Source organism: Cladosporium halotolerans, assembly GCF_011745625.1.
Source record: "Cladosporium halotolerans strain TM138-S3 chromosome Unknown Sca18, whole genome shotgun sequence".
In the NCBI taxonomy this organism is placed as follows: Eukaryota; Fungi; Ascomycota; class Dothideomycetes; order Cladosporiales; family Cladosporiaceae; genus Cladosporium; species Cladosporium halotolerans.
The window spans coordinates 178,177-201,321 of NW_027191469.1; the positions used below are offsets into that span (position 1 = coordinate 178,177).

The 23,145-nt window shown below is 56.0% G+C and overlaps 10 protein-coding genes across 10 annotated transcripts; 6 read left to right on the top strand and 4 right to left on the bottom strand.

Annotated features, from left to right (window-relative positions):
- Positions 1-341: 341 nt before the first annotated feature.
- On the bottom strand, positions 342-2,768 carry WHR41_05993 (uncharacterized protein; the record flags this gene model as incomplete). The annotated part of the gene is made up of 1 exon (XM_069374598.1): positions 342-2,768. One exon carries the CDS (start codon positions 2,766-2,768, stop codon positions 342-344), a length of 2,427 nt encoding a protein of 808 aa, XP_069228717.1.
- Positions 2,769-4,865: 2,097 nt separating this feature from the next.
- On the top strand, positions 4,866-6,134 carry WHR41_05994 (uncharacterized protein; the record flags this gene model as incomplete). The annotated part of the gene is made up of 3 exons (XM_069374599.1): positions 4,866-5,195; positions 5,254-5,961; positions 6,027-6,134. Exons 2-3 carry the CDS (start codon positions 5,656-5,658, stop codon positions 6,132-6,134), a joined length of 414 nt encoding a protein of 137 aa, XP_069228716.1. The 5' UTR covers positions 4,866-5,195; positions 5,254-5,655.
- A 27-nt stretch (positions 6,135-6,161) lies between these two features.
- WHR41_05995 (uncharacterized protein) lies at positions 6,162-7,271 on the top strand (the record flags this gene model as incomplete). The annotated part of the gene is made up of 2 exons (XM_069374600.1): positions 6,162-6,901; positions 6,956-7,271. The coding sequence occupies 2 exons, from the start codon at positions 6,162-6,164 to the stop codon at positions 7,029-7,031; spliced, it is 816 nt and encodes a 271-aa protein (XP_069228715.1). The 3' UTR covers positions 7,032-7,271.
- Positions 7,272-7,425: 154 nt separating this feature from the next.
- WHR41_05996 (uncharacterized protein) lies at positions 7,426-8,319 on the bottom strand (the record flags this gene model as incomplete). Its single annotated transcript, XM_069374601.1, has 1 exon — positions 7,426-8,319. One exon carries the CDS (start codon positions 8,317-8,319, stop codon positions 7,426-7,428), a length of 894 nt encoding a protein of 297 aa, XP_069228714.1.
- Positions 8,320-8,833: 514 nt separating this feature from the next.
- On the top strand, positions 8,834-9,793 carry WHR41_05997 (uncharacterized protein; the record flags this gene model as incomplete). The annotated part of the gene is made up of 1 exon (XM_069374602.1): positions 8,834-9,793. The coding sequence occupies one exon, from the start codon at positions 8,834-8,836 to the stop codon at positions 9,791-9,793; it is 960 nt and encodes a 319-aa protein (XP_069228713.1).
- Positions 9,794-9,856: 63 nt separating this feature from the next.
- WHR41_05998 (mitochondrial 54S ribosomal protein mL61) lies at positions 9,857-10,778 on the bottom strand. Its single transcript, XM_069374603.1, has 2 exons — positions 10,509-10,778; positions 9,857-10,454 (listed from the first exon to the last, which is right to left on the bottom strand). The coding sequence occupies exons 1-2, from the start codon at positions 10,757-10,759 to the stop codon at positions 10,001-10,003; spliced, it is 705 nt and encodes a 234-aa protein (XP_069228788.1). The 5' UTR covers positions 10,760-10,778; the 3' UTR covers positions 9,857-10,000.
- Positions 10,779-10,936: 158 nt separating this feature from the next.
- Positions 10,937-12,235, top strand: WHR41_05999 (mitochondrial 54S ribosomal protein bL28m; the record flags this gene model as incomplete). Its single annotated transcript, XM_069374604.1, has 1 exon — positions 10,937-12,235. The coding sequence occupies one exon, from the start codon at positions 10,937-10,939 to the stop codon at positions 12,233-12,235; it is 1,299 nt and encodes a 432-aa protein (XP_069228721.1).
- A 324-nt stretch (positions 12,236-12,559) lies between these two features.
- On the top strand, positions 12,560-14,467 carry WHR41_06000 (uncharacterized protein; the record flags this gene model as incomplete). The annotated part of the gene is made up of 2 exons (XM_069374605.1): positions 12,560-12,665; positions 12,725-14,467. Exons 1-2 carry the CDS (start codon positions 12,612-12,614, stop codon positions 14,465-14,467), a joined length of 1,797 nt encoding a protein of 598 aa, XP_069228665.1. The 5' UTR covers positions 12,560-12,611.
- A 1,249-nt stretch (positions 14,468-15,716) lies between these two features.
- WHR41_06001 (uncharacterized protein) lies at positions 15,717-16,217 on the top strand (the record flags this gene model as incomplete). Its single annotated transcript, XM_069374606.1, has 1 exon — positions 15,717-16,217. One exon carries the CDS (start codon positions 15,717-15,719, stop codon positions 16,215-16,217), a length of 501 nt encoding a protein of 166 aa, XP_069228666.1.
- A 1,065-nt stretch (positions 16,218-17,282) lies between these two features.
- Positions 17,283-18,254, bottom strand: WHR41_06002 (uncharacterized protein; the record flags this gene model as incomplete). The annotated part of the gene is made up of 1 exon (XM_069374607.1): positions 17,283-18,254. One exon carries the CDS (start codon positions 18,252-18,254, stop codon positions 17,283-17,285), a length of 972 nt encoding a protein of 323 aa, XP_069228667.1.
- Positions 18,255-23,145: the final 4,891 nt, after the last annotated feature.

Below are 23,145 nucleotides of genomic sequence, written 5' to 3' on the forward strand. Positions count from 1 at the left end.
TATATGGGAATGTCTTTGGACAAAGGGTCTAGGCTTAGGCTCAAAGTCAAAGCCAGACGTCAGAGGCGGAGTCGCTCGTAGCTCGGTCGTTTCGCTGTTCTGAGCGCTGCGCCCTATACGAACAGCCCAATCGGGCACGCAGACAATCAATTGGGCGCTCGTGGAACTCACGAGATACTGGGAACGCAATCACAAGGCATTGATGAGTTTTGTCCAATATCGTACGGTATCTACAAATGCTTTTCGTGCTGCGCCGCAGGCAGCAACATTACCAAACATAACTTTCATCTAGCCGAGGTCTGTACTTTTGCCTTTGCTGTTGTCGAAACAGTTTCGTTATTTCATATCATGATGTACTCGCCATCCACACGGTCCATAGCCCTCCGCCAGCGGAACGCTTGCCTGCCCCTACACCCCATCGGAGGCTCACTGTCTCTCCTCCTCGCGTGAATTTCCATCTCCGGGCCGAGACGGACGTCCTCGTCCATCCAAACGCGCTCGAGGACTTCGAGGCAGGAAATGTTGTTGAAGAAGCCGCTCTCGCGTTGAATCTCGATGCACCGCGCGCGAATGAGGTCTCGGTGGCTTTCATCGACGCACTCTGTGCCGGCAATGAACAGTGGCCAGAGGAGGAACTTGTTCACACACGACGTGATTGGCAGTGCTGTGATGTGGTGAAGCACGAGGCTGACCGTGTGTTGGAACTGTGTTGCCGCAGATGGCAGGAAGGGGTACGCGAGTCGAGTGACGTAGAGCAATGCAGAGTAACGGAAGGACTCCGAGATATGCAGCAGGTCCCTCTGCTCAGCTGCCAGACGCGCCGGGTCGCTCTGGCTATCTGGCGCCGACGGCATCGTCGAGAAGTCCATCTGCCACTGCGTGAGGCGAATGCGAATGTCGTGCCATTCCGCCCAGAACTCGCGTCGGTCATCGAACGCGGGTCTGGACGGGTCATCAGCAGGGAAGTCAGAGTCGTCTTCGGGGATGATAGGCGATCCCCAGCCGTTCCCGTCGACGAACTTGTAGTCCATCGCGGACATGTATCTGTCAGCCTTGCCCATGGGCCACTTGCCCTCCCGTCCTTGGTACAGGACGCTCTGGGCCCGAGGACGGTCCCTGCCCCTCTGTGGTGATACCGGTCGTCCTTGGCTCAGAAGGTTAAGTCGTCCAAGCCGGGCAATGAGCTTGAAAAGGCGTCCATCGCAGCCGGAGAACTGTTCTAGCGCGCCGAGATTGGAATTGAAGTTCAGCATGTCCATACTGTCACTCTGGACTTGTGCTTCTCTGTCGTTGACCGCGGAGGTCATGACATCAAACCAAGTGAAGAACATCTCCACCCAGTCGGTGAAAATACTTTTAGTGTTGGGATCTCTCATCGACATCAGCTTTTGGACACCGGCAAGCTGGGTTTTGAACTTGCTGAAGCCAGTGTCGCAAACATGGAATAGACACAGGACCAGCAGAGTCGCGAGGACGGAATCGTCATGTGCCGCGCGAGGATCGGCCAGTTGCATGTTTAGTTGCTCGATCGACACTTGCTTGTAGCAGCTCTCTTCAGCTGTCGGTTGGGTAAGATCGTTGCTGTCGAAGCCACCCATGATCTCAGACACGAATCCGGTCTTGCGGTTCTCGATCTGACGCATGCGCATGTTGTTCGTTGCCAGTGCTGCAATAGCATGCTGTAGTCCCTCATTTTGTGTAGATAGGTTGATGATGTGCATGCGATATGGATTGTCCGGGCTGTCAAATGCTACCAGAAAAGGGCAAATATGCTTGTCGTAGTATGAGATGAGTGATTGCAGTCGCGGCGACACGAAGAAGAATGGCTGGTTGAAGCTGGAGTGCACTAGAGACACTTCGTCGTTGGTATTGCAGTCTTCTTGTTGCTGGATCTCCGCATTCAGAAAGTCTTCGCTGAACAAGGCGTTGCTGAAAGACGAAATCTGCGTTGGTTCGATGTTCTCAATGTTGTGTCCGGACCCTGCACTGTGCAGGGAATCGATGCTGGAGCTGAGTGATTGCGGATATGAATCAGTGCCGGAATGAAGTGATGGAATGTCCAAGTAAGATTCCATGTTCTGGTGATGATCTGCGTAAATCGGCGCCGCCGGAGTATGCGGGAACTCGTTGGGCGAGTTCCATTCGTCGGCATATGAACTCATGGACATGGCGGACATGGGATATGCGTCATGCTCGAATGAAGGGCTGAAGGCCGTTTGAAGCCGGTCCGGCGGCGAGCTGCCGGATACCATCCGTCTATGGTTCAGGAATCCAGGGACATGCCAGCCATCTTGAAGTTGTGGCGGTGGGATGGGAATGCTGAGTGGCGGATACGACGTCTCGTTCGTGGGCGGCGATGCTGGTGCCTGAGATGAGGCTGGGTTCGATGTGGACGGTTTCGGCGTCGCTGCAGAATCAACGGCAGTTCCAAGCAACGAACTCTTCCTACGCTTTGCTACGCCTTTAGCAGTGCCAGAATCGCCTGCGTCTGGCTTCCTGCTCGCTACGGGGCTTGAAAGCCCACGAAGCTTGCCTCGACTAGCTACGCCCACACCCCAGGTCAACGTCGTCTTGTATCCCGAGCAGTCCTTGCCGATCTGGATACATGGCGTGCAGTACGGACGCTTCCTGTCACAAGCTACAGCACGCTTGCGGCAGGTGAAGCAGTCGTCCTGGGCGCCCCCAGCACCGGTTCTTCTACGCCTCTTTTTGGGTGGGGCTGTTGTGGCTCCCGTATCGTGGACCGGATCCTCTGGAGGAACAGTCATGTCGTAATGCGTGGGTGCTCGGCTCGACCGGACGTCGAAACAAAGCAAACAATGAAGGGTATCGTTAACGGAAAGATGTGAGATGCGAGATTGAGAGCTGACGGCAAGGGCTACACGCCTGGGAGGCAGAGGCGGTTGAATGGAGGGAGATGGGGAGCCATTGCTAGTAAAAGGCTCTAGATCTGCTGTACGCCAATCCCTAGTGGAAAGCAAGCTGCAATCGTCAAGTACTGGACGACAGGGCCTACGGCGGCCTACCGTTAGCGTAGTGTCAGTGCGCGCTACTGGAGGGAGGGGAGCGTTGTGCTACTGTACAGTCGCGTGCGGGCCCGATGCGCAGCATGTCGTTCCCTGCTGATCAAATGTCACAGCCCGGGAAGAAATCGAACATACTTCGCCAGGAGCCTCTTGGGCCGCAGGGCTTCCGGCGGCTTAAGGTACTATGCAGGTGCTGCGTATGACCGACGCCCGCGAAGCGTTCGAATGTTCGATAGACGTGCGCCCCCTCGCGCCCCCTCGCGCCCCCTCGCGCATCTCACCGACGCTTCCGCAGCGGCCGGAGGCTTGCAGATCGCCTTGCCGCGAGGCATCTTCACCCCACTGCCAGAACGTGCCTCTAGCGTGGGGCCCCTGCCGAGCGGCGCCGTTGCAGGCCGGATGGTAACCGAGAGGTCAGCCCGGGCTGCAGGTTCGAAATTGGAGCGCCACCGGCGAGTTGGCAAATTGCGCAGCGCGGCTAGAAGCCCACCAATCTCATGGAAGCATGCACGATAGAGATGCGCCCACCGCAGCCCGGCGCACTGCCCTGCCGAGGCTGCTGGCGGACATTGTCCTCGCCGTTGATAACGCAATCATGGCCGCTGATAGTGCGATAAGCACGCGAGCCTGCTGGCCTCCTGGCCTTCGTGAAGATCCACAGCCAGGCGTCCAGCCCGCGCGAGCCCGGTGGACATCACTTAGCCGGCGGGAGTTATACTGCTGTGCAGCCTCGAGCCCTCCAGCCCTCCACTGCCCGCCAGCAGTGAGGTCCCGACCACATACGCCATCGCCCGAAGGACCGAACCCTGATCCTGCGGCCGACCAAACGAAGCCAGTCGCCCGAGGAAGTTCGCTGCTAAGGCGTTCGCGCCCGCCACTCCAGCCGTAGCGCCAGGCCAGCAGAGCTTGACCGACTCCATTACAGAGGGCATACCGGCTCCTACAGTCATGGAAATGCCAGACGGATCACGAGACGCCGGACGGCGTGGCGGCGGCTTGCAACCACCTCCGCATCCTGCGAACTCTCCCCAGCTCTTTGAAAGGAAACCATGACAGCAGAAATCTCCAAGCCGTGCTGGTCGACAAACGACCCCGCCTCCCCGCAATTGTTCTGGTGACAGCGCGGTTGGGGGCGATCGCATGAGGGGGCGAGGCGTGCCATAGTGCGGTTTTGTCCCGTGTCTAGCAGCGCGCAGCGGTCTCCATTCAACCTGTTCGTCGTGAGATAGTAGCGCGCGGCTCGTGCAACGGCTCGGAGGAGGGCTTTTGGCTCTGGTTCAAAGGTCGCCGCGCCGGAGCAATGTGAGCCCGGGTCACATGATCCCTTACGGTTTACAGAACGTTATGCGAGCGAGCAGACTCCACCATGGGCGCCTGATCACTGTTGTTATAGTGTACTATGCCCGTCGTTGATGTCTCGCCAGATACTCCACTAATGATCTTCAGCTGCAGGAACGGCCTTCCTTCGGTGTTGTCGCGATTTGGCTGTGTCAGCGGCGGTGGCGGCAACTTTGCTTCGCTTGGACATCCCACCTGCGAACGCCATGTATTTGTGGAGGCCCGAGTGGCCTGAGGCTCGGATTTGCTTCGCACTTTCGACCGCACGCAATACCTATCTCTTGCATGTGAAAGCGAATGCGGATGAATAATAAACAATTGTTCGGCCGCCGGTCCTGATCTGGCAATCATCACGGCCATGGCATCGACATCAGTTCAAGGCCCGCGCGTCAGTGCTTCGATGTTCATTGCAAGGTGTGAAGTCTGCAGATACTTTACGCCTCAACGGCGTCGGGTTCTTGTGGTAAAAGCCCCGTTGTTTCATGTCTCGATAATTTGCCTTGAAAGCACCGACGCGACTTGATGTCGTTGAGCAAGTCCTCCCACTCTCCGTAAGCGAAGGTATAACTTAGTCCATCAGGGGAAATTGCTCACGAGAGCTGTGACGTGAGGCAGAACGAGCCGAAGTCTATTGCAATCAAAGTCGTGAATTGTGCTGTCGTTTGTGTTCTTCCACGCGAGCAGCGGTTCTGTGTAGCTCTCGTTTTGGATGAAGTGACAAAAGGGGCACTTCTCAGGCAACACCAGCACCACCAAGTCGCAAACTCCGCACAGTGTCGCCCTGCTTGAAACACCAAAGCAATGTTTGTTGGCCTGTTGAAGGCCGTCAACGTACGCACAGCAAATCAAGAAGTCTGAAGTCAAGGGACTTCTGCTGACCCTTTCAGAGGCCACCAATGCGACAGGGCTTCTTCACCCGTAGGAGGAAAGACTTGTCACCTGGGCAGCTAATGTCGACACTACGAAACAACGGACAGCGTTCGAACTTGCAGCCATATTTTAACATTTGTTCGGACGTGATCTTTACCAGCGCCCACAGTGTTCCGAAAAAACGTTATTGGACCCGATCCATGATCCTGCCAATCAGAGTGCAAACGATGCGGTCACATTGGCATTGCCTCACGTCGATGAAATGACTGCAGGAGGCCAGACATCAAAAACAGTACCCGCACGAAACGCCTCATCTTCCAGTGAAAACCTGCTTCTTCATCCTCGACGTGTTAACCTGTCCGCAGATGTTGCAACACGAGTCAAGTCATGTTGATCCGGCTGGAGCTTGGACCATCAGGGTATGTTCACAACGCAGCTCTTCAAACCGCAGGGAGAAGACTTTCTGCAACCAAGGAGGTGTTTTTACAGTGGTTTGAGATACCAACTTGTCTCGATCGTTGTCCACACGCAGAATCAGGGTCGCCTTGTGGATGGATCATGTCCGAGCGCCTCTACAGCTAGCGGCGGCGTCTGTAGCCCTGGAAACCTGCGGACACACGCTCGGACCGGCTACATGCCTGCTGCGCCCTCCTCCCTACTCTGCACTTTGAGTAACGTACGCACCCGCCGAGTCTCCGTTTGTGTCGGTGTCAAAATCTTCAGCACGGTGAGTACCTCATGGCGTGACGTTTTCTGATAAGGAAGGGTCTCGGATTTGCTGACATGCTATAGCTCCTTCGTCTTAACTTTGCTGCACTGTGCCGTCATCGCACCCGCGCGATCAACGCCAGTTGTCTTTCCCCATCAATTCCACGCCGAACACAGTCGCGACGACAGTAAATACTCCCACGCACAATACACGCCACAATGCGCGCCTCTGCCGTCGTTCTGGCTCTGCCGGCCCTCTCGGTCGCGCAGCAGATCCCTATCCTTGACCAGGTGAAGGGCTGGTTCGCGCAGGCTTCTGAGACCGTCTCTTCTGCCATTCCCTCTGCGCCCTCCGTCGAGTCGATCCCGAACCCCGTCGATGCTGCCACCGCCAAGGTCGCCGACGTCCAGGTCCAGCGCCTGACCATCGACAACCACAAGGAGCTCATCAAGCCCGGCGCCGCGACGGCCACCCCTGGCATTGAGGAATGGATGGTCTTCGTGACCGGCGGCAACAACAGCTGCTTCGGCATGTGCCAGCGCGCCGAGTCCGCCTTCAACGGCTCTGTGGCCCTCTTGTCCGCGACCCCCAACCCGCCCAACCTCGCCTACCTGAACTGTGAGACCGACGGGCCTCTCTGCAACGGCTGGTCCGTCAGCCCGCCCAAGGTTATGCACATTCAGGTGCCGCAGCCGCTCCCCGACCAGACCACCCCGGTCACCACCGTCCGCTACATCTACACCAACCGCACCACCATCTCCGCCCCGGAGGTCGCTGCCATCCACCTTGAAGAGAAGTACAAGGAGACCGAGCCTTACGAGGGTTTCTTCCACCCGTTCAACGGCCCGCTCGCTGAGTACGGCCTCAACCTTCCCATCGGCTACGCTATCTGGGGCTTCTCCAAGATCCCCAGCTGGGCTTTCATGATCGGTGTCAGCTTCATCAGCAGGAACATCATGTAAGCGTTCCTTAAAGCTTCTTAGCATTTTCGCGCACGCTAACAATTCTCTAGGGGCAGACAGGCAGCTCGCCGCAGCGGCGCTGGTGCTGGTGGTGCTCCCGCCGCTGCTCCCGCCGCTCGCCAGTAAAGTGCTCGAATGAGCATCCGCGCAAGGCAGCCTATTTTTGGATAATCAAACAGCTTCACACCTCTGTTCAGGCGTAGGAAACACGCCTCGCCCAGTGCTGAGCAAGCACGGGCGTCTTGTTCGGACGCACACGAACACTCTGTATACTGCGTTATATCCTTGGATCTTAGAGGTCTACAGACCGCTTATCTATTGAAATATTGAGATGTCGAATGAAAAGTTTGTAATCTTTCCAAGATACCACAGGTGTTCCCTTCTTCTGACGATTTGCTCTCACCATGCGGATGACGTGCCTTCCGTTCTCCACAACAGCATGCCCGACCCATTCGAACAGCAACATAGAGAGTCCTCCCGAGTCTCAACCTCAAACACGCACACATGTCTCACAATCCCCTCAACCCCTCGGCAACCCCACGCTCGCAACCTCCACATACTCCTCCCCCAGCACCACCCCACCCTCCCCAACCACTTTCCTCGCCCCCATCTCACAAATCGCCACGCGATCCAGCACAACTCCCGCCGCCCACACGCACCCCTCATACCTCTCCAACAACCCCCTCGCGTCAAACTTCAGCAGCGCGTTCGCGTCCGGCCCGTGCCCGCTGCCCCTCCCGCGGCCTTTGGCGTAGATCGTGTTCACCAGCGTCGCGTGCAGTTTCAGCGGGCGGGAGTCCGGGACGAGGAGGTTCTGGGCGCGGAAGAGGGATTGGAGGGCGAGGCAGAAGGGGTGCAGGCGTAGGGAGGGGTCGGCGGGGGCCGTGTAGAGGATTGAGGTGGACCGGGGGGCGTGCATGGAGGTTAGGGATTTGAGGTCGATGCGGAGGGGTTTGGGGGCTGTTGGGGGAGGGGAGATCGCGGTCGAGAGGGAAGACGGGGGATCGGTCTGATCTGTTGGTTGGGTGTTGGGGAATTCGGGGTTTGAGGCGGCTGCGGCAGTTGAGAGGAGGTTTTCGACGTCGATGCTTTTTAGCAAGGTGATCGCTTCGTTTAGTTGTTCTTCATTGAGGCTCATTACGCCGAGAGTGCAGTGCAGTACACCGACTGGTCTGATTGCTTTCGGATGGATTCGCGTTGCTGCCTGGTTTACATCGTTCGTAGAGCCTTCGAGTGTAGGACTGGGTTCGTCCGTCTGAGTTGATTCATTGAATGAAACATCGTCGCGGAATGACTGCAGGCTAGCCTCAAGCTGAGGCTTGGAAGCAGCAGTGACTAGTGGTAGGCACAAGAAATGCGTCAAAGGAGGCTTTTTCTGCACCGGTGGCTTTCTTGGACCTCGTCCTCGCGGCATTACGGTGAAAGATCGTTGATATGGAGTTAAACGACACGTCTGGCCGAGCAAAAGGCGGCCCTGAGTCTTCAGCGCGATGAACGAAGAATACAAGTAATCGCCGTATTCGAACTGAAGAAGCGTCTTGTATGGCCGTTTGATGCTTCTCAGAGTGACGGACATTTAATGCTCACGATGGCTCATCTCTCGACCGAAATCGAAATCATCAGGCATTCAGCTTGATAAACGTTGATCATTACGAGGCCTGCTGGCTCCTTTTTCCCGATTGAAGACGTATAGCTCAGTCAGACGAGAAATAGCAACTGAGACCAAATTAAATGAAAAAGGTGAATGGTACATGCATGCTGATGTGTTTGTTCTTGTACTTCGCCCATCTGCAGCATACGGAAGCTGCCGAGCAGTTTCCCTGGAATGACCTCACACTCGCAGTCACACATCCCACTTTCGCGATCTAGGCCACGCGAAGTCAACACACCACTCTCTAGGCCAACAGACCCGCTCCCACACAACCAACATGGCCGAAACTGCGGCGACGACGGGCAACGATGTCCCCGAGAACGAGACCCCAAACCAAAAAGCCGCACGCCTGCGCCGCGAAAAACGAAATGCCAAAATGGCCGCAACAGGCGAGGAGCGTCTGGCAAAGATCAAAGGCTTGAACGGCGGTGTCGCACCGCCCGACGAAGCTCTAGGAGGACCGACTGTCGCACCGGCTGCTCCCAAGCCTGCCACCGTGGACGACCCGGAGGAAGTCGACATTTCGGACCACCCGTATACCTCGAAGAATGTCTCGCAGACTGGAACACCCAGAGAGAGCGCTCCTCAGCAGGGCGACCCGCTCATGCAGGCTATGATGCAGATGCAAGCTCAGCAGGCGCAGCAGAACCAGGCTCAGGGCGGCGGCGAGGAGGATCCCATGATGAAGATGATGCAGCAGCTTATGGGCATGCAGCCTGGGCAGGACCCGAATGATCCGAACGCTATGCCTCAGGAGATTCCGCAGATGGCACAGATGCTTAGCACGATGATGGGAGGTGGTGGAATGGGAGGCGGCCAGCAGCAGCCGGTTAACAGCTCGGCGTACCTCTGGAGGATCGTGCACGCCCTGTCAGCTTTGGTCATTGCCGTCTACATCACGCTTACCACTACCTTCAGCGGGTCGAAGCTCGCCAGGACCGAGGATGTATTCGTCCAGGATGCTGGCTACGGGCTTGGATCGAGACCGTTTCTCATATTCGCAACCACGGAGCTCATTCTGCAAACGTCAAGATATTTCATGGAGAAAGGTCAGCTGCAAGGGAGCGGCATTTTGGCGACTATCGCGAATAGCGGCTTCGTGCCTGAACCCTGGGCGCAGATGATCCGCACGATCGGAAGGTACTCTACGATCTACACCACGATTGTGGCTGATGCTATGGTTGTTATCTTCGTGTTTGGCGCGGTTGCTTGGTGGAAAGGCCTGGCGGCATCGTGAAGGCAGATTTGATTCCCATTTTGCGCGTTGAAAGCCACAATTTTCACGAAAATAAAGGCCGGATCATGATAAGTACTCGTACAGTCGAGATTGTATTGTACAGCCAGCATATCTACATTTGTTCGCAAAAGTAATTCCCCCAAACCCTGATTTTCCTCAAAAACGCCATGCTATGCACCATCTGCAATTTCAAATGTCTCCGGTCCACTAAGCAGCCATTTCACCCCTGGCCTGCTCGAGCAGCTCCTTCTCCCTCTTCTGTCTCGCCCGGACCTCAGCACTCAACTTCGCAGCCGCAGCGCTCCTCACTCGTTGCTCTTCCAGTGTCGCCAGCTCCTCCTTGTCCTGCGCTGTAGGCTCCACAGGATATGCCTTAGTCAGTTGGACGAGCGCGTCAAGGATTTGTGAGTTGTTGAAGTTGGTCATGTTGATCGTCTCCACACGGTCCGAGGGGGCGGCTACTGAAGGCGTGGTATTCTTGGTCGTGCTGTCGCGGGCGGCGGGTGAGGATGTCGCGGATGACGAGGTTTGAGGTGCGGAATCGTTAGTGTAGTGGACGCTGAGAATGGCCTTCTCGTCTTGCGCGGCGGTTCGGTCGATGGTCATGGGGATCGCTGGGTTGTGGAACTTCAGGCGGACGAGCTCGTGGCGCCAGAACTTTCTGCAATTGATGTCAAATTATGATCAAGCGTATATACGCATCAGCTCTGCATACCTAGGGCCCATGTGTCCACCATTCATGTTCGGCGCAAAGCGCAGGTGTATCTTCTTGATGTCCTTTGGCAGAATGAATGCGCCAGAGCCGAGACGGATGGCGAGGAGCTTAGTTTGCAGCTTGCGCATGCGCTGCGGTAGCGAAGAGGAGCCCATTTTCGTCGTATATGGAGATGTGATTTGCTGCCTTTTCCTATGCTCATGCAAGTGAAGTGATCCCAAAAGGCGTTCGCATGTTCGCACACGAGTCATGTAGCCTCCTGGACTTTGTGCGGAACCAGCGAGGCACCTCCGCGAGCCGCATCTGAAGCGCATTGGAAAGTAGAGCGCCGTCGAAGGTCTACAAGCACACGACTTCTCGGCATCTCTCTACCCATCAGACTGCGAGCGCCGTATTCTCGCACACTGGAGTGAGAGCAGTCGGTCGCTATGTCAGCTCTCCTTCGCCGCCCTGGCATCCTCGCCCCAGCGAGGAGGGCATTCTCCACATCGACACCACGTCTTGCAGGTCTTCAGTGGGAAGGCAACCACCACGAGATTCTCGGCGACACCGTTCCCCGGTACCCCTACGGCCCGCCCTCAGTCTACAAGCAGTCTCGCAAAGGTCTTTACGGTGGACAGCGAATTCGATTTGGCAACAAGGTCTCTAGGAAGGAGAACAAGAGCAGACGATCATGGCGCCCCAACATCTTGTCGAAGCGCCTTTTTTCCAAATCCCTGAACAGACATGTACAGATTAAAGTCAGCTCTAGAGTTCTCAGAACAATCGACAAGCTCGGAGGTCTGGACGAGTATCTACTTGGAGAGAAGGAAGCTAGGATCAAGGAACTCGGCGAGAGTGGTTGGTGGCTACGATGGGCAATCATGCAAACCCCGGCTGTTAAGAAGCGTTTCGCCGCTGAGCGCGAGGCTCTGGGCTTGCCGGCCAGCGAGGAAGAATTCAGCGTCATGGAAGAGGATGCAGAGGCTGTCCGCGAGGCCTCTACGCCCGACGCCGAGATCGCAGAACTCACAATCGACGAGAACGCAGACCCCGAAGCTGAGCCTGCACCGCTGGTCTCCGAGGTTTTGGCTGAGGACGACGTCTTCCAGGTCGAGCAGTCGAAGGATCTACCGCCTTTGCGGTTCCGTGTTGGTCACAGACAATACATCATGTTGACCGATCAAGGCTGGCGGTCGCTGGTGCCCTCCACTCTCAACTCGGAGAAGCGACCAACAAAAGCAAATCTTCGGGCCGCAGAGCGCTGGCGGGATCAGATGATGGAGGGGGGATTCGATGAAGTCAGAGCAAGGTTGGAAAAAGTCCTTATGGAAGAAGAAATTGAGGCTGGGCTTGCTCGGCGCGATGCCGTGAGAGCTGAGCGTGCTGCACGGGCTGAGAAAGCTGCGGCCGCCGGTGAGAGGCCTCCGCGCATAAGAAGCCGGCGCCGCAAGCAGAGTCCTGAAGTGGGCGATGAAGGAGCAGTCCAGCCCGGGCAGCAGGTCACTGAAAAGCCGTTCATCAGCCAGATGCAGCAATTCAGAGTGACTCGTGAAATGGCAGCGGCCTCCCCGTTGCTAGAGAAGCTTTATAAGCAGGAAGTCAACAAACAGATGAAGGAGATGATCAACGAGAAGAGTCAGCTTCAGGTTAGGCTCAAAGGGGCTCATGAATTTGAGGCGGCTCAGAAAATACAGGCCACGCAAGGAATCGAAGCAACGCAACAAAAGAAAGTAGAGCAGCTTTAAATCTGACGTCTCAACTTAGTATCCGCTCGAGGGATCAGAACGGTTGTCACCTGGAGCCGTACCCTCCGTGTCATATAGATGTACATTAGCAATCGAAACATGATCTAAACAGTATAGCTCGACCTGAAGCCACGAGTGAAGCTGAAATAAATCACCATCCTCCTATTTCATTCCTTGCGATGTGCAGGTTGTAATGCCTATGTCGGAAGTTGTGCAAAATATTGGGGACTTTTCAATCTTATCTGCGATCCGAGACAGGCAAGCTGCGAAGCTCGGCGACCAAAAGACCGGACGTGTGGACAAACGACCTTCCTTCACCTTTTCGAGAAGCCCATCTGAACACTGCTGACGCGTTGCATGCTACCATGAAGAGGATATGGATACCAGGAAGATACCTTCACGCAAAGAAGGGAGGGTGATAATTCACTTTGTAAGCGTTTGAGAAACCGTCCAGACCACCCAACCCCATGCTGACTGTCCCACGTGCAGGACTACGACTGCTTCTATGCAGCCGTTTTCGAAGCAAAGAATCCAAGCCTCAAAGCCCTACCGTTCGCTGTACAGCAGAAACAGATCATCGTTACGTGCAACTATGAAGCCCGCCGTCGAGGCCTGCACAAGCTCCAGCTCATCCGCGACGCGAAGCGCATATGCCCGGAAGTGATAATAGAGCTTGGAGAGGACATCAGCCGGTTCCGAGATGCCAGCAAGGAACTGTACAAATTCATCGAGGCCTATACCTGGAACGGCAAGGTGGAGCGGCTGGGGTTTGACGAGGTCTGGCTGGATGTCACCGACATGGTCGATTACAACATGGAAATCTTGAACAAAAACGACCTTGAACACTCCTTTTTCCAAGTCTCGCGGGATGATCCTACGGTTGGGTTCGACTTTGATGCGACCGCTGTCACTGGGCACACCTATCCAAAGGACTACAGCTTCCCTTCGGCAGAAGCGGTGGACGAGGCAACGCTCAGGCTTCGTCTGGGCAGTCATCTTGCAATATTCGTGCGCCATGCGCTGGAGCAGCACAAGGGCTATACGGCGACTGTCGGTATCGCTACCAACAAGCTCCTGTCTAAGCTCGTCGGTAACCTTCACAAGCCGAAAGACCAGACGACACTAATGCCGAACCCGAACACATCTGGCGACCATGGCAGCCACGCAATGGCTTTTCTGGCCGACCACGAGATTGGTAAAGTGCCCGGTATTGGCTTCAAGCTCGCCCAAAAGCTCAGGGAACATCTACTCCATCGTCCCGCCGACTTCGACCAAGGCCTCGTGTACGGCGGAACGAAAGAGCGCGTCACTGTCGGCATGGTCAGAGAGTGCCCGGATGTGAATTCTGAAATGCTGGAAAAGCTGCTTGCTGGACCTGGCTCCCAGCACGGCATCGGCTACAAAGTGTGGTGTCTCCTGCATGCCATCGACGATTCTGAAGTCAGTCAGATGCGGACAGTGCCACGTCAGATCAGTATTGAGGACAGCTACATTCGCTTGGACACTTTGCCTGAGGTCCTTCGAGAATTGAATATTCTGGCGAAGAGCCTCATCACTCGCATGAGAATCGATCTCCTCGGTTCTGACGAGCAGTTCGAGCCAGTCCCGTCCGAAGACGACCCGGACGAGACAAGAGCGCCCTCAACCGATGGAAAAAAGTGGCTGGCCCATCCAAAAACGATTCGCCTGACAACACGTCCGCGACAGGCCATGCTTCCAGATGGCACCCGCCCCCGGTCCTTCAAGAGAATCTCTCACTCTGCCCCTCTTCCCAACTTCATTTTCGCTCTTGGCGAAAGCATAGAGAGCTTAGCGGACAAGCTTGTCAAAGAGTGTCTTGTCGGCATGTTCCGCAAGCTGCATCCTGAAAAAGCCGGCTGGAATCTAAGCCTGGTGAATCTTGCCGTCACTAATATGGCGGAGACTGCTGGGAACAGCAAGACCGCGAACGGCAGGGATATCAGCAATATGTTCAGAAGACAGGAGGATGTGCTCAAAGACTTCAGAGTAACTGATCACGACGACTCAAGCACGCCGAGCGAGGTCGTCGCCGATGTCGGGCTAAAGCAAGAGCACGGTGACGAGCAGCAAGCGCCTATGGTAGTAGATGCAGTGCATGACGAATGGGATGACGGAAGTGAAGGTGAAGACGATGCAAGATGCGAGGTATGTGGCATGAGCTTACCTTCGTTCGCTATGGTGGCTCATCGCCGTTTCCATTCTCTACCATGATGGTGAGCAGACAGCAACGCAGGACATTTTCGCTTCACCCGCGCTTGAATGCAGCAAATGATGACAATCAGCACCGTCCCTTACCCTGACCTTCCAGAGAGCCAAAGAAGTGCAGAGTAAGCCCTTGTTCATCAAGGAATGTGCAATCAAGACCCAACAAAGCGCTATTCCCAAATTCTCGACGACCATGGCAAACACGGCGCAGTCCCTGAATTTAAGTGAATGAAACCGAAAGAGCTTCTTCTGCCTTGCGCTTTCGGAACGTCCAGAGGAAGGCCTGAAAGTATTTGCAAAGGCCTCAATGCCCTCCGTGGAACACTGGGCAGCCATTCCAGCTCGAAGACGATTCCCATCGCTCATGCCGGCTGACCCCCCTGTGCGACGATATATGTACGGCTGTGGAGCAGTGACTGTTGCAGCATTTGTTATCTCCTGTCTTCGTGGCCGGTTTGGTGAGTAGCGGTTCGCAAAGAAGTGGGTCTTTGTTTGCAGTTGTCTCGCCTACCGCTGCCTCTGCTCGTTCTGACCCTGGATTGGGCTAATTAGCCATAGAATCGTGGGCCTTTGCTCAAGAATATTCGACAAGCATCTCGATTCCCGTGAAGCTGCTGTCAGCGGGTCAGCGCACATCCAAGTAGTAGGCGAGGGGGAGAGCGGTGTCAATGATCGAACGACGCAGAGCTAATATGTGAAAGGTTAGAAACACGTCGACGTTGGCAAGTGACGGCGAGCGCTCCCGAACGATAGCGTAATCCTTGAAAAGATGAGCTTGACGGTCGTTGCGGCAGCAATGGTATAAGTGTGGATAAGAACCTCCATGATCTTCAGGTGAACGCGATGGGAGTACGGCCATTGAGGTGCTGTCAGCAAGAGCATGAACACGGGGTAAACGAAGATGGAGAAGTGTCGTTGGGGAGCGAAAACGCATGTGAACCTCATCGCCACACGTGATACTCACAACCGGATGTGACTGCGACTATTGCTTGTGGATCGATCAATCGGCATCACATGCTTCGTTCACTCTCAGCTTCGAAATTGAGCCACGCGCAGCTGCCATCGCCACCAGAATCAGCTGTCACGTCCCACTCCACCGAAGAGCACATTGACAGCTCAGAGTGAAAGAAGCGCAAATACCCGCACCTACGCGCAGCCCGCTCTGGACTTTTCACTCGAACTTCTCCGCTCCCAACCTCCCACGACACAACCACCCACCCACCCACACCAACAAACCACCACCACCACCGCAACAATGGCCAGCACCACCACGCCCGCCACCACCACCCCGCGCGCCCGCGCCTACAACGACGCGCACGAAGCGCTCACAAACACGAGCCAGCGCACCGAAGCCATCGTCGGTCCGCTCATCAACGACGCGACCCTAACAACCCACGACCTGCGCGCCCTCTTCGGCGCAATCCGCAAGCCCTTCCTCGTCCTCCTGTGGAAGCACAAGCAGATGGACATGTTCCTGTACCGCGCGGAGCGCATGGGCTTCGATTACGCGAAGAGCACCGACGAGGACACCACCCACCCGCGCAGGACGGCGCGCCTGGCGTTCAACGCCACCATGGACGACCAGCTGGAGATGGATACGGGCGACGCGAAGGAGGTGAAGAAGATGATCCTGCAGCACGTCAACGTTTTCAACGAAGCCGAGGCGGAAATGGCGCTCAAGGAGGCGATCAAGGCGAAGTTGGTCCAGGAGGCCAAGGAGGACGTGGAGGGGCAGTCGATGGAGCAGGAGGCTTGATTTTTGTTTGTTCTGAAGGGCCTATGGGCTTGGGAACGTTGTTAGTCTCCTCAAGCGCAAGACTCGAGTCGAGTTTGTTTGTTTGTCTAGCTAATGATCGAGAATGCAAACGGAAGCACTTCTAAATGTTTTTCATCAAACGAACGTAGATCTTCCGTTGATCCTTCACGCTGCACGATGAAGTGACGTCGAGCGCGCGGATTCCTGGGGCTGAGCTGGCGAGAAGTTGACTACGCGTGCAAATACCCATTATTCAACCGCTCTTTGGATTCGCGCAATCTAAGCATGATAATCAATGCTCTCCGGGTGATTCATCGATAATAGGAGTCTGCAGGAGATGGTAGCACCTTGACTGCCTCGGAGAAACTTGTCGCGTTGCGTTCCCTAATACACTATCAGCAGCCCAGGAATCCAATCATGTAATCGAAGCTCTCCGAGGGATACATCGATACTGGGGGCTTGCAGGAGATGGTAGCACGTTGAATGCCTCTGGGAAACTTGATGCTCTTCGTCGTTTCGGGCTCTGCATATTTGGCGTCAGAGTCGGGTCAGGATCAGATATTTGCACAAACATGGTACCTTCGGCTCGGCTTATCAACAGACACCGAACCCGAGACATACGCATACCTGTTAGACGGGATCAGGTTCATATCATGTTGGAAAGTTACCACATAGGGAATTCAACGAGTTATCCGCAATCTGAGTGACATCCGTCAGCTTACGACCGGTAGAGATCTCAGATCATCACAAACCTGACCTATATCTACATTCGAAGTATGCAAAGTCTCATCATCAGCAGCCAGGAAGAACGCAAGCACATCAAAATAAACCGAATTGGCAAAGGTCATAATGATCCGACCTCACCGTTCTAAAATTATGTTATGCTATCTTATCTCATGCCATCAGGGTATCACGTATTCTCATCATGAAAAGGAAAAAAAAAGCCTCCATACCACCAGTCACCGCCAGCAAACGCCATCCCATGCAACGCTAAAGTCCAGTCCAACCCCCGTCTCTTAATATCCAGTTTCTTCACACCATGTATCTAATCGTTGACCAAACATCTCATCGCCCCACGACAGAATCCTCCCTACCCTCTTCCTCTTTCCCCTCCGCCGCTTTCTCGCCCCCAATCGGCCCCAGCGTCCACACCCACTCGCGATGCCGCTTCTTGCGCCCCGCCACAGGCGTCGCGGGACACGCGTCGCTGTCGTCCTCCTCGTCGGACGAGTCGCGCTTGTCGCCCGTGCGGGGCGGGAAGGGGCGGTTGGGTTTGGGCTTGGGGGCGTAGGATTCTTGTTTTTGGTCTGCGGCGGGCTTGTCCTCAGGATTGCGCGCTGAGGATGGTGATGAGGATTGCTCCGCGGGTTGAGAAGGTTCTTTATCCGGCGACGGGGGCGAGAGCTCGAGCGTGGAGATGGTGGACATGGAGGAGTCGATGTCGGAATGGCGGAGGGTGTATTTCTCCGTTTTGATGTCCTCGGTCAGGGGCGCGCGGAAGGCGACTTTCTTCGCGGCGGGGAACATTGGTTTGGTGGGCTTTTTGCGCTGCGTGGCGGGCCGGGAGAGGGGGCTGTTGGAGAGGATTGATGGGAGGTTGTAGGTGAGCTTGTAGGGGACTGGGGGCGGGATGGAGTCGATGGTTGATGTTGAGATTGCGGAGGTTGTGGATGAGGTTGATGTTGACGAGGTGGAGGAGGCGTCAAGGTGGTCTTGGGCGGTTGGTGAGGTTGAGGGTGCGTCGTGGGTGGGGATGTTAGATGTCGAGAGGGTTGACAGGGTTGGTCGCTTGGGTCTGGAGCCGGGGGCTTTCAAGCCGGAGTCCTCTTCGTGGGCGTTGCTGAAAGTGTTGCGGATGGTCGGTGAAGTGGCCGAGAGGGTTTCTAATCGCAGGCTCGTCGTCTTCTTGCCGAAAGCGGGTGGTAGTATAGTGGTGTTCAGCGATAGCTTGGGCCGTTTTGATGGCGACGGTGCGCTAGCCAGCAACGGCGGCTGACTGTAGGTCGCAGGCGACGACGGCAGAATGGCAAGCGACATGGTGCTCGTGGGTGTAGTGGAGGTGTGGTGACTTGACAGAGAGTGCGGTGATTGCGACGGCATGCAGGCCAGCATGATCTTGTGGACTGGATCGCGTGTGCAGGCGGCCCTCTGAGCGTGATGAAGGGCTTCAGCGGGGCTCGAGTCCGGCGCCGCACGCAGCACAAAGAGACGGAGGGCTGACGACGGCGTTCGTGGGGCGGAACAAGCGTGCAGGCGTTAGTTTTGAGGGTGCGAGTCTAAGCCTGAGCCTCTGTCGTGGATGAGGGGTGCCGCGTACGGGCAGCGGACCAGATTGGTGGGCTGGTTTCACTTCGTATCTGCGCAGGAGGCGCAACGGGCCTGGGGAAGTTGGTGCTGATCCGGCCGTCGTCCAGAATAGGTCGGGGCGGCAAAGGAGCGTGGGGTCAGCAGGATGGCCAGGAGCGAGCACGGGCGGCACGAGAGGCGTGAGACGTTGGCGCGTGAGGGCGGTCTCTCTCGACAACGGCGCGTAGAGTGGTCGGCCAAGGCGCAGAGATCGAGCAGCGCAGTAGAGATGGTTCAGTTGAGAGTCTGAAAGGAAGGGGACTATGGAAGTCAAAGGAGCGAAGGGGCTTTTGCCAGACGCAGCGGGATGTTCATATCCAATAGCACGGCGGGCGGTCGCGGTGCGGCGAGGCCCCGTCACGGAAATAGAGCTGGCCTTTGACGTGAGGTGTTTGGCCGCGTTTGGCGGAGGGCGACGGCGACGGCGAGGGCGCAAGGATGTGGCAGGCTTAAGCGCCTCGCACGTCCCAAACGCCCAATCGTCGGCGGAGGGCAGAAGGCAAAGCTATTTCGAGAGGCTCGCGCAGGGTTTGGCGTCAGGCTAATCCTGCCATCGCCCCCGGCCAGCGCCCGCCGCAGCCCTGTCAAGAGAGTGCGATCGCCTGCATGGCAGCTTTGACCGAGGTCTGGACGTGTCTGCCGCCGATCGCCCTTCTGCTTGTGTCGCCGTTGAGGGCGACGATGCGCGGGAGTGTGCGTGCTACTATGTAAGTCCCCAGTCGTCCCCTTCGCGTAGGGATCAGTGCTTTGTAGACACGGAAGAGCACCTAGTGGCAAACACGCTCCTCTTCCGTGGACTGCATCTTCCGTGGCCTGCACTGCCAACTGCCGGTGGTCACGACGCACTCCACGCAACACGATGCCAGACTGTGGATGACTGCGGCGGTGGCGAGTGCGTGTCCGTCCATGCTCACAGCGTCCGTGACCACGACAAGTCGCCAAACCGCCATGGGGCGCAGAGCCACACGGCGATTGCGAATGCTATGCCCGCGTGAGGGGAAGAGTCGCGAAAACGTCGGTGTTTCATCTCCTCGCACGCAGACGCCTTTCGTGCGGGAGGCGCTCTACACCACCGCTGTGTCTTTCGACAGCACTGCACTCTCTCCGCCACGCCAATCGCGAGGCGACCGGCAGTTGGGTGGGCGTGGCGCCCTGAGCATGGCTGCTGCAGGTGAGCAGCGCGAGCGCCGTTCGGCGTCATCGTCGAGCGTGTCAACCCGGACAATGCTGGTCGAGATGATGCTGGTGGCTGGGGTACAGCGTGTAAGATGTCACTCGCAGGCCCACCGCCCTGCGCCTATGTACTCGATCGGCGACGTTGTCGCAAGGCCCATGCCCATAGCACGTCTCGCACGTTCAGCATGTCCCTTAGCGAAGGCGATCCACGAGCACGCCACACGCTGTCGTCGTCGCGTGGGAGTCGGCGGGCGTCACGCCGCTGACGACGCTGGTGTTGGAGCGCTGACACCGCCCAGCGCTCGCCGCCTGCACGAGGCCTCGAAGTCTCGCAGATGATGCAGGTCAAGCGGCCGCCCACGAGACAATCGCTCTTTGCCTTCGATAACAGGCAAGCGCCTAATCTACCAGCATTGCGTGTGATAGATTGAACGACAGGGCTCTGTCCCCCTTTTGCAATCCGCGTATCGTGATTCATGCCGTGAATCTATTCTCCGCGTCGGTTCGATCTCGGCCGCCGAACCTCAAACCACCCTCCCCAAACCGGGGCGGAAAGATCTCGCAGCGCCATACTTGAGCTCCTGCAAAGCCAGACCACACCGACCTCGTACAGCATTGCACAGCACCGCATCTCCAGCTCTCCAAATCCCACGATCGAACGATTGAATTCTGGTAGCGACACGCCCCGCCGGCGCACAACCTTCCCGGCGCCGAGTCTGCATCCAGGCAAGGTCCCAAAGACTCCCTCCTCGTGGCGTCGCTTCGCAAAACACTATCCGACCTGCCGAGATGTCCACACTTCCCCAATAAGCTCCGAACCTGCACATACCAAGAAAGGGAAGCATCTGAGGCGTTTCTACCGTTCGATGTTCCGCAGCTCGCCGGCCCGGGATGTCGTCCAGAGACGCCGATTCGTGTCGCGCTGCAAGCCTGCAAGCCACGCTCGTATTGCGCGCGAGATGTAGGGGCGGGAGAGTGGTTCAGCCGCACGTGTGGGCTTGGGGGGAGTGAGTAATCATGGTCATTTAAGGTGGTTTTTTTGGTTTGCGTCGGGTATCGTCGACGCGATGCTTAGTTTTTCCTTGAATAGGCCTTTGGCGAGCGCGGGATTCTGGCGATCCGGTTCTGGATTGTTCGATATAAGCTCGCAGTCTTGGTACTCAGCTGAGGATCAGGTAGGTGCAAGTTTGGACTTCAGCTGGGCAAACTTGCCATGGCGTGCTTCCTGTGTCTGGCCTGCCCGCCTTGACGCTCGTGTACTTCCTGGGTATCGCGATGCTCTTTGCTGTTGATCGGTCTGGATAACTCTTCGTTGTCAAGTCGAACTCAACCTCCGCCAATCCATAGAATCCAACAAATCCTACCATTCTCGCCAGATCAAACGCCGCAACATAGTGGGTATCAGAATCTATAGCCCAGCAATCCACACAAACACCACAGCACGCCCACTTCAATCCTCTCGTACAGCCGTTCGCCCTCCCCGTCAAACACCATCACTTTCCTCTCCAGAAATACCACCCAATCCCTGCCCCAACCGCAAAAAGCACCACCGTCGCCGCACTCAGCGCCCAAATCCTCCAGGGCTCGATCCAGACGTCGTTCCAAGCATCTCTCAAATCGACCTCGTCGATCGGACGCCCTCTCGTGGCGGTTGTGGGGTTGTGAACTGGGGCGTCGGAGTATGCTGGTGGGGGAGAGGGGGAGGGCATGGAGGGGCGGGTTGGCGGGTCAGTGTCGTGTAGGCGGGTGGCGTGGAGGTCTGGGGGAAGATCGGAGGACATGATCTTTTTTTGAGCTTTGATGCCGTGTGTTTCTGGGTGAGCTGAGGTTTGTTGGGCTTGTTGGAGAGGTGATGTCTAGGGTTGAATCGGAGGTATTTGAAAGGGGGAAGAGGTGTTTGTGGTGAGACAAGATGCGATGTATCTTTTGATGTGGTGAGTGAATCTCTCTTTGTGACCGCTAGAGTATACTGCGATCTTATGGAGGATTGGAGCAGCAAACTTTGGGAGAATTGGACGGTCGTTGTCTGGAGGTTTGCCATGGTTGCAAGCTTCTACGTGATCTGAGGCGCGCAGTGAGCGATCAGCATCGTTTCGATGAGAATTATCAAATGAAGTCCCATTATTCGTCTTGTTCCTGATGCTGTGAGCACACTATCTACACTCCATTGGTAAAGTCCAAACGCCGTGATCTTTTGCCGACCCACGTCCTCATAACAGTTTGCTGGGTGATGCCGTAGGCCGCATGCCGCAGGATCATGCAAGAAACCCAATCATCTCTACCCTGGGCCGCAACGTCGTCAATAAGTTCATGGTCGAGCTGATGAATGATTCACTTTCAGGTGGTGAGGGAATCGGAGGTCAAAGGGTGGGGCAATCTTCCGACGACGGATGTCGTTGCAATCAGAGAACACGATGACCATAGCTTTGACAGTATTGATCCAACTGAAGAATTGAAGATGACTGATCTGAGCATTCGAAGTCGTTCTCGTATTCACTGTGGCCGACACGCTAGGGTTGAATTAAGGAGTTGCGAGCGTTCTGTCATCAGTCCATGAAGTGAGCGTTGCCGGTTGATGACTATCGGTGTTGATTGGGGGCTTTCGGACGTCCGCTTGAGGATAGAACACAGCATAGAAAGGCATGTACTCCGTATTAAGGTTCTTATCGAAGCGATCAAGTAGGCGTGTTAGACTGCGCTTCAGAAAATCCAGCAGATTCCTCTGAGTGCTTGACGGCGCGAACAATCCCCCGATAACAAGAGAGAAGACTCCAGATGTTATGCTAGTACTAAAGAGAATATTAAAGATCTTCTTCCTCGAGGAGATTTGATATCCATTTTCTGCTGTCGGAATGATTCTCTGTCCCGGTCCACCAACAGCGCGAGCTGCACCATCGATGGAATAGGTGTCGGGTTCGAAGTTGCATTGGTTGCTCCCAGGTTGCGGAGATTGATATTGGTGGCTTGAACAAAATCAGGGAGCCATGTATCTCTTCCTGGCTGGTTGTTTTCAGGGCTAGGTATACGCTCGTCAGAACCTGGCAGGCTTTTCGGGGTCGTTTCTCGACGGTGGCATGCCGGGCGCTGTGGGTGTTCTGATTGGATTGTGTAGGTTATTGGTGGAATATATACCACTTCATTAAGTCACTCTTCTACTGGCTAACGGCATGGCGTCAATGACAATCAGGCCGCTGTGCTGCAGTCACTGTTGGAAAGCTCCATGACCACGTCGAACAGATAGCTATGTAGCGATCTCAGCATTTACTGGAGCACAACCGACCAGCGTGACCGCTGATGTCTTGCAGCATACTGTGTTTGCAAAGCGCAATCCTCGATTCTCATCAAGATTTGTTGCTACGATTCACCAGGTACTGCCGTGCGTGAGCGAAGGACACAGCTACGGTAC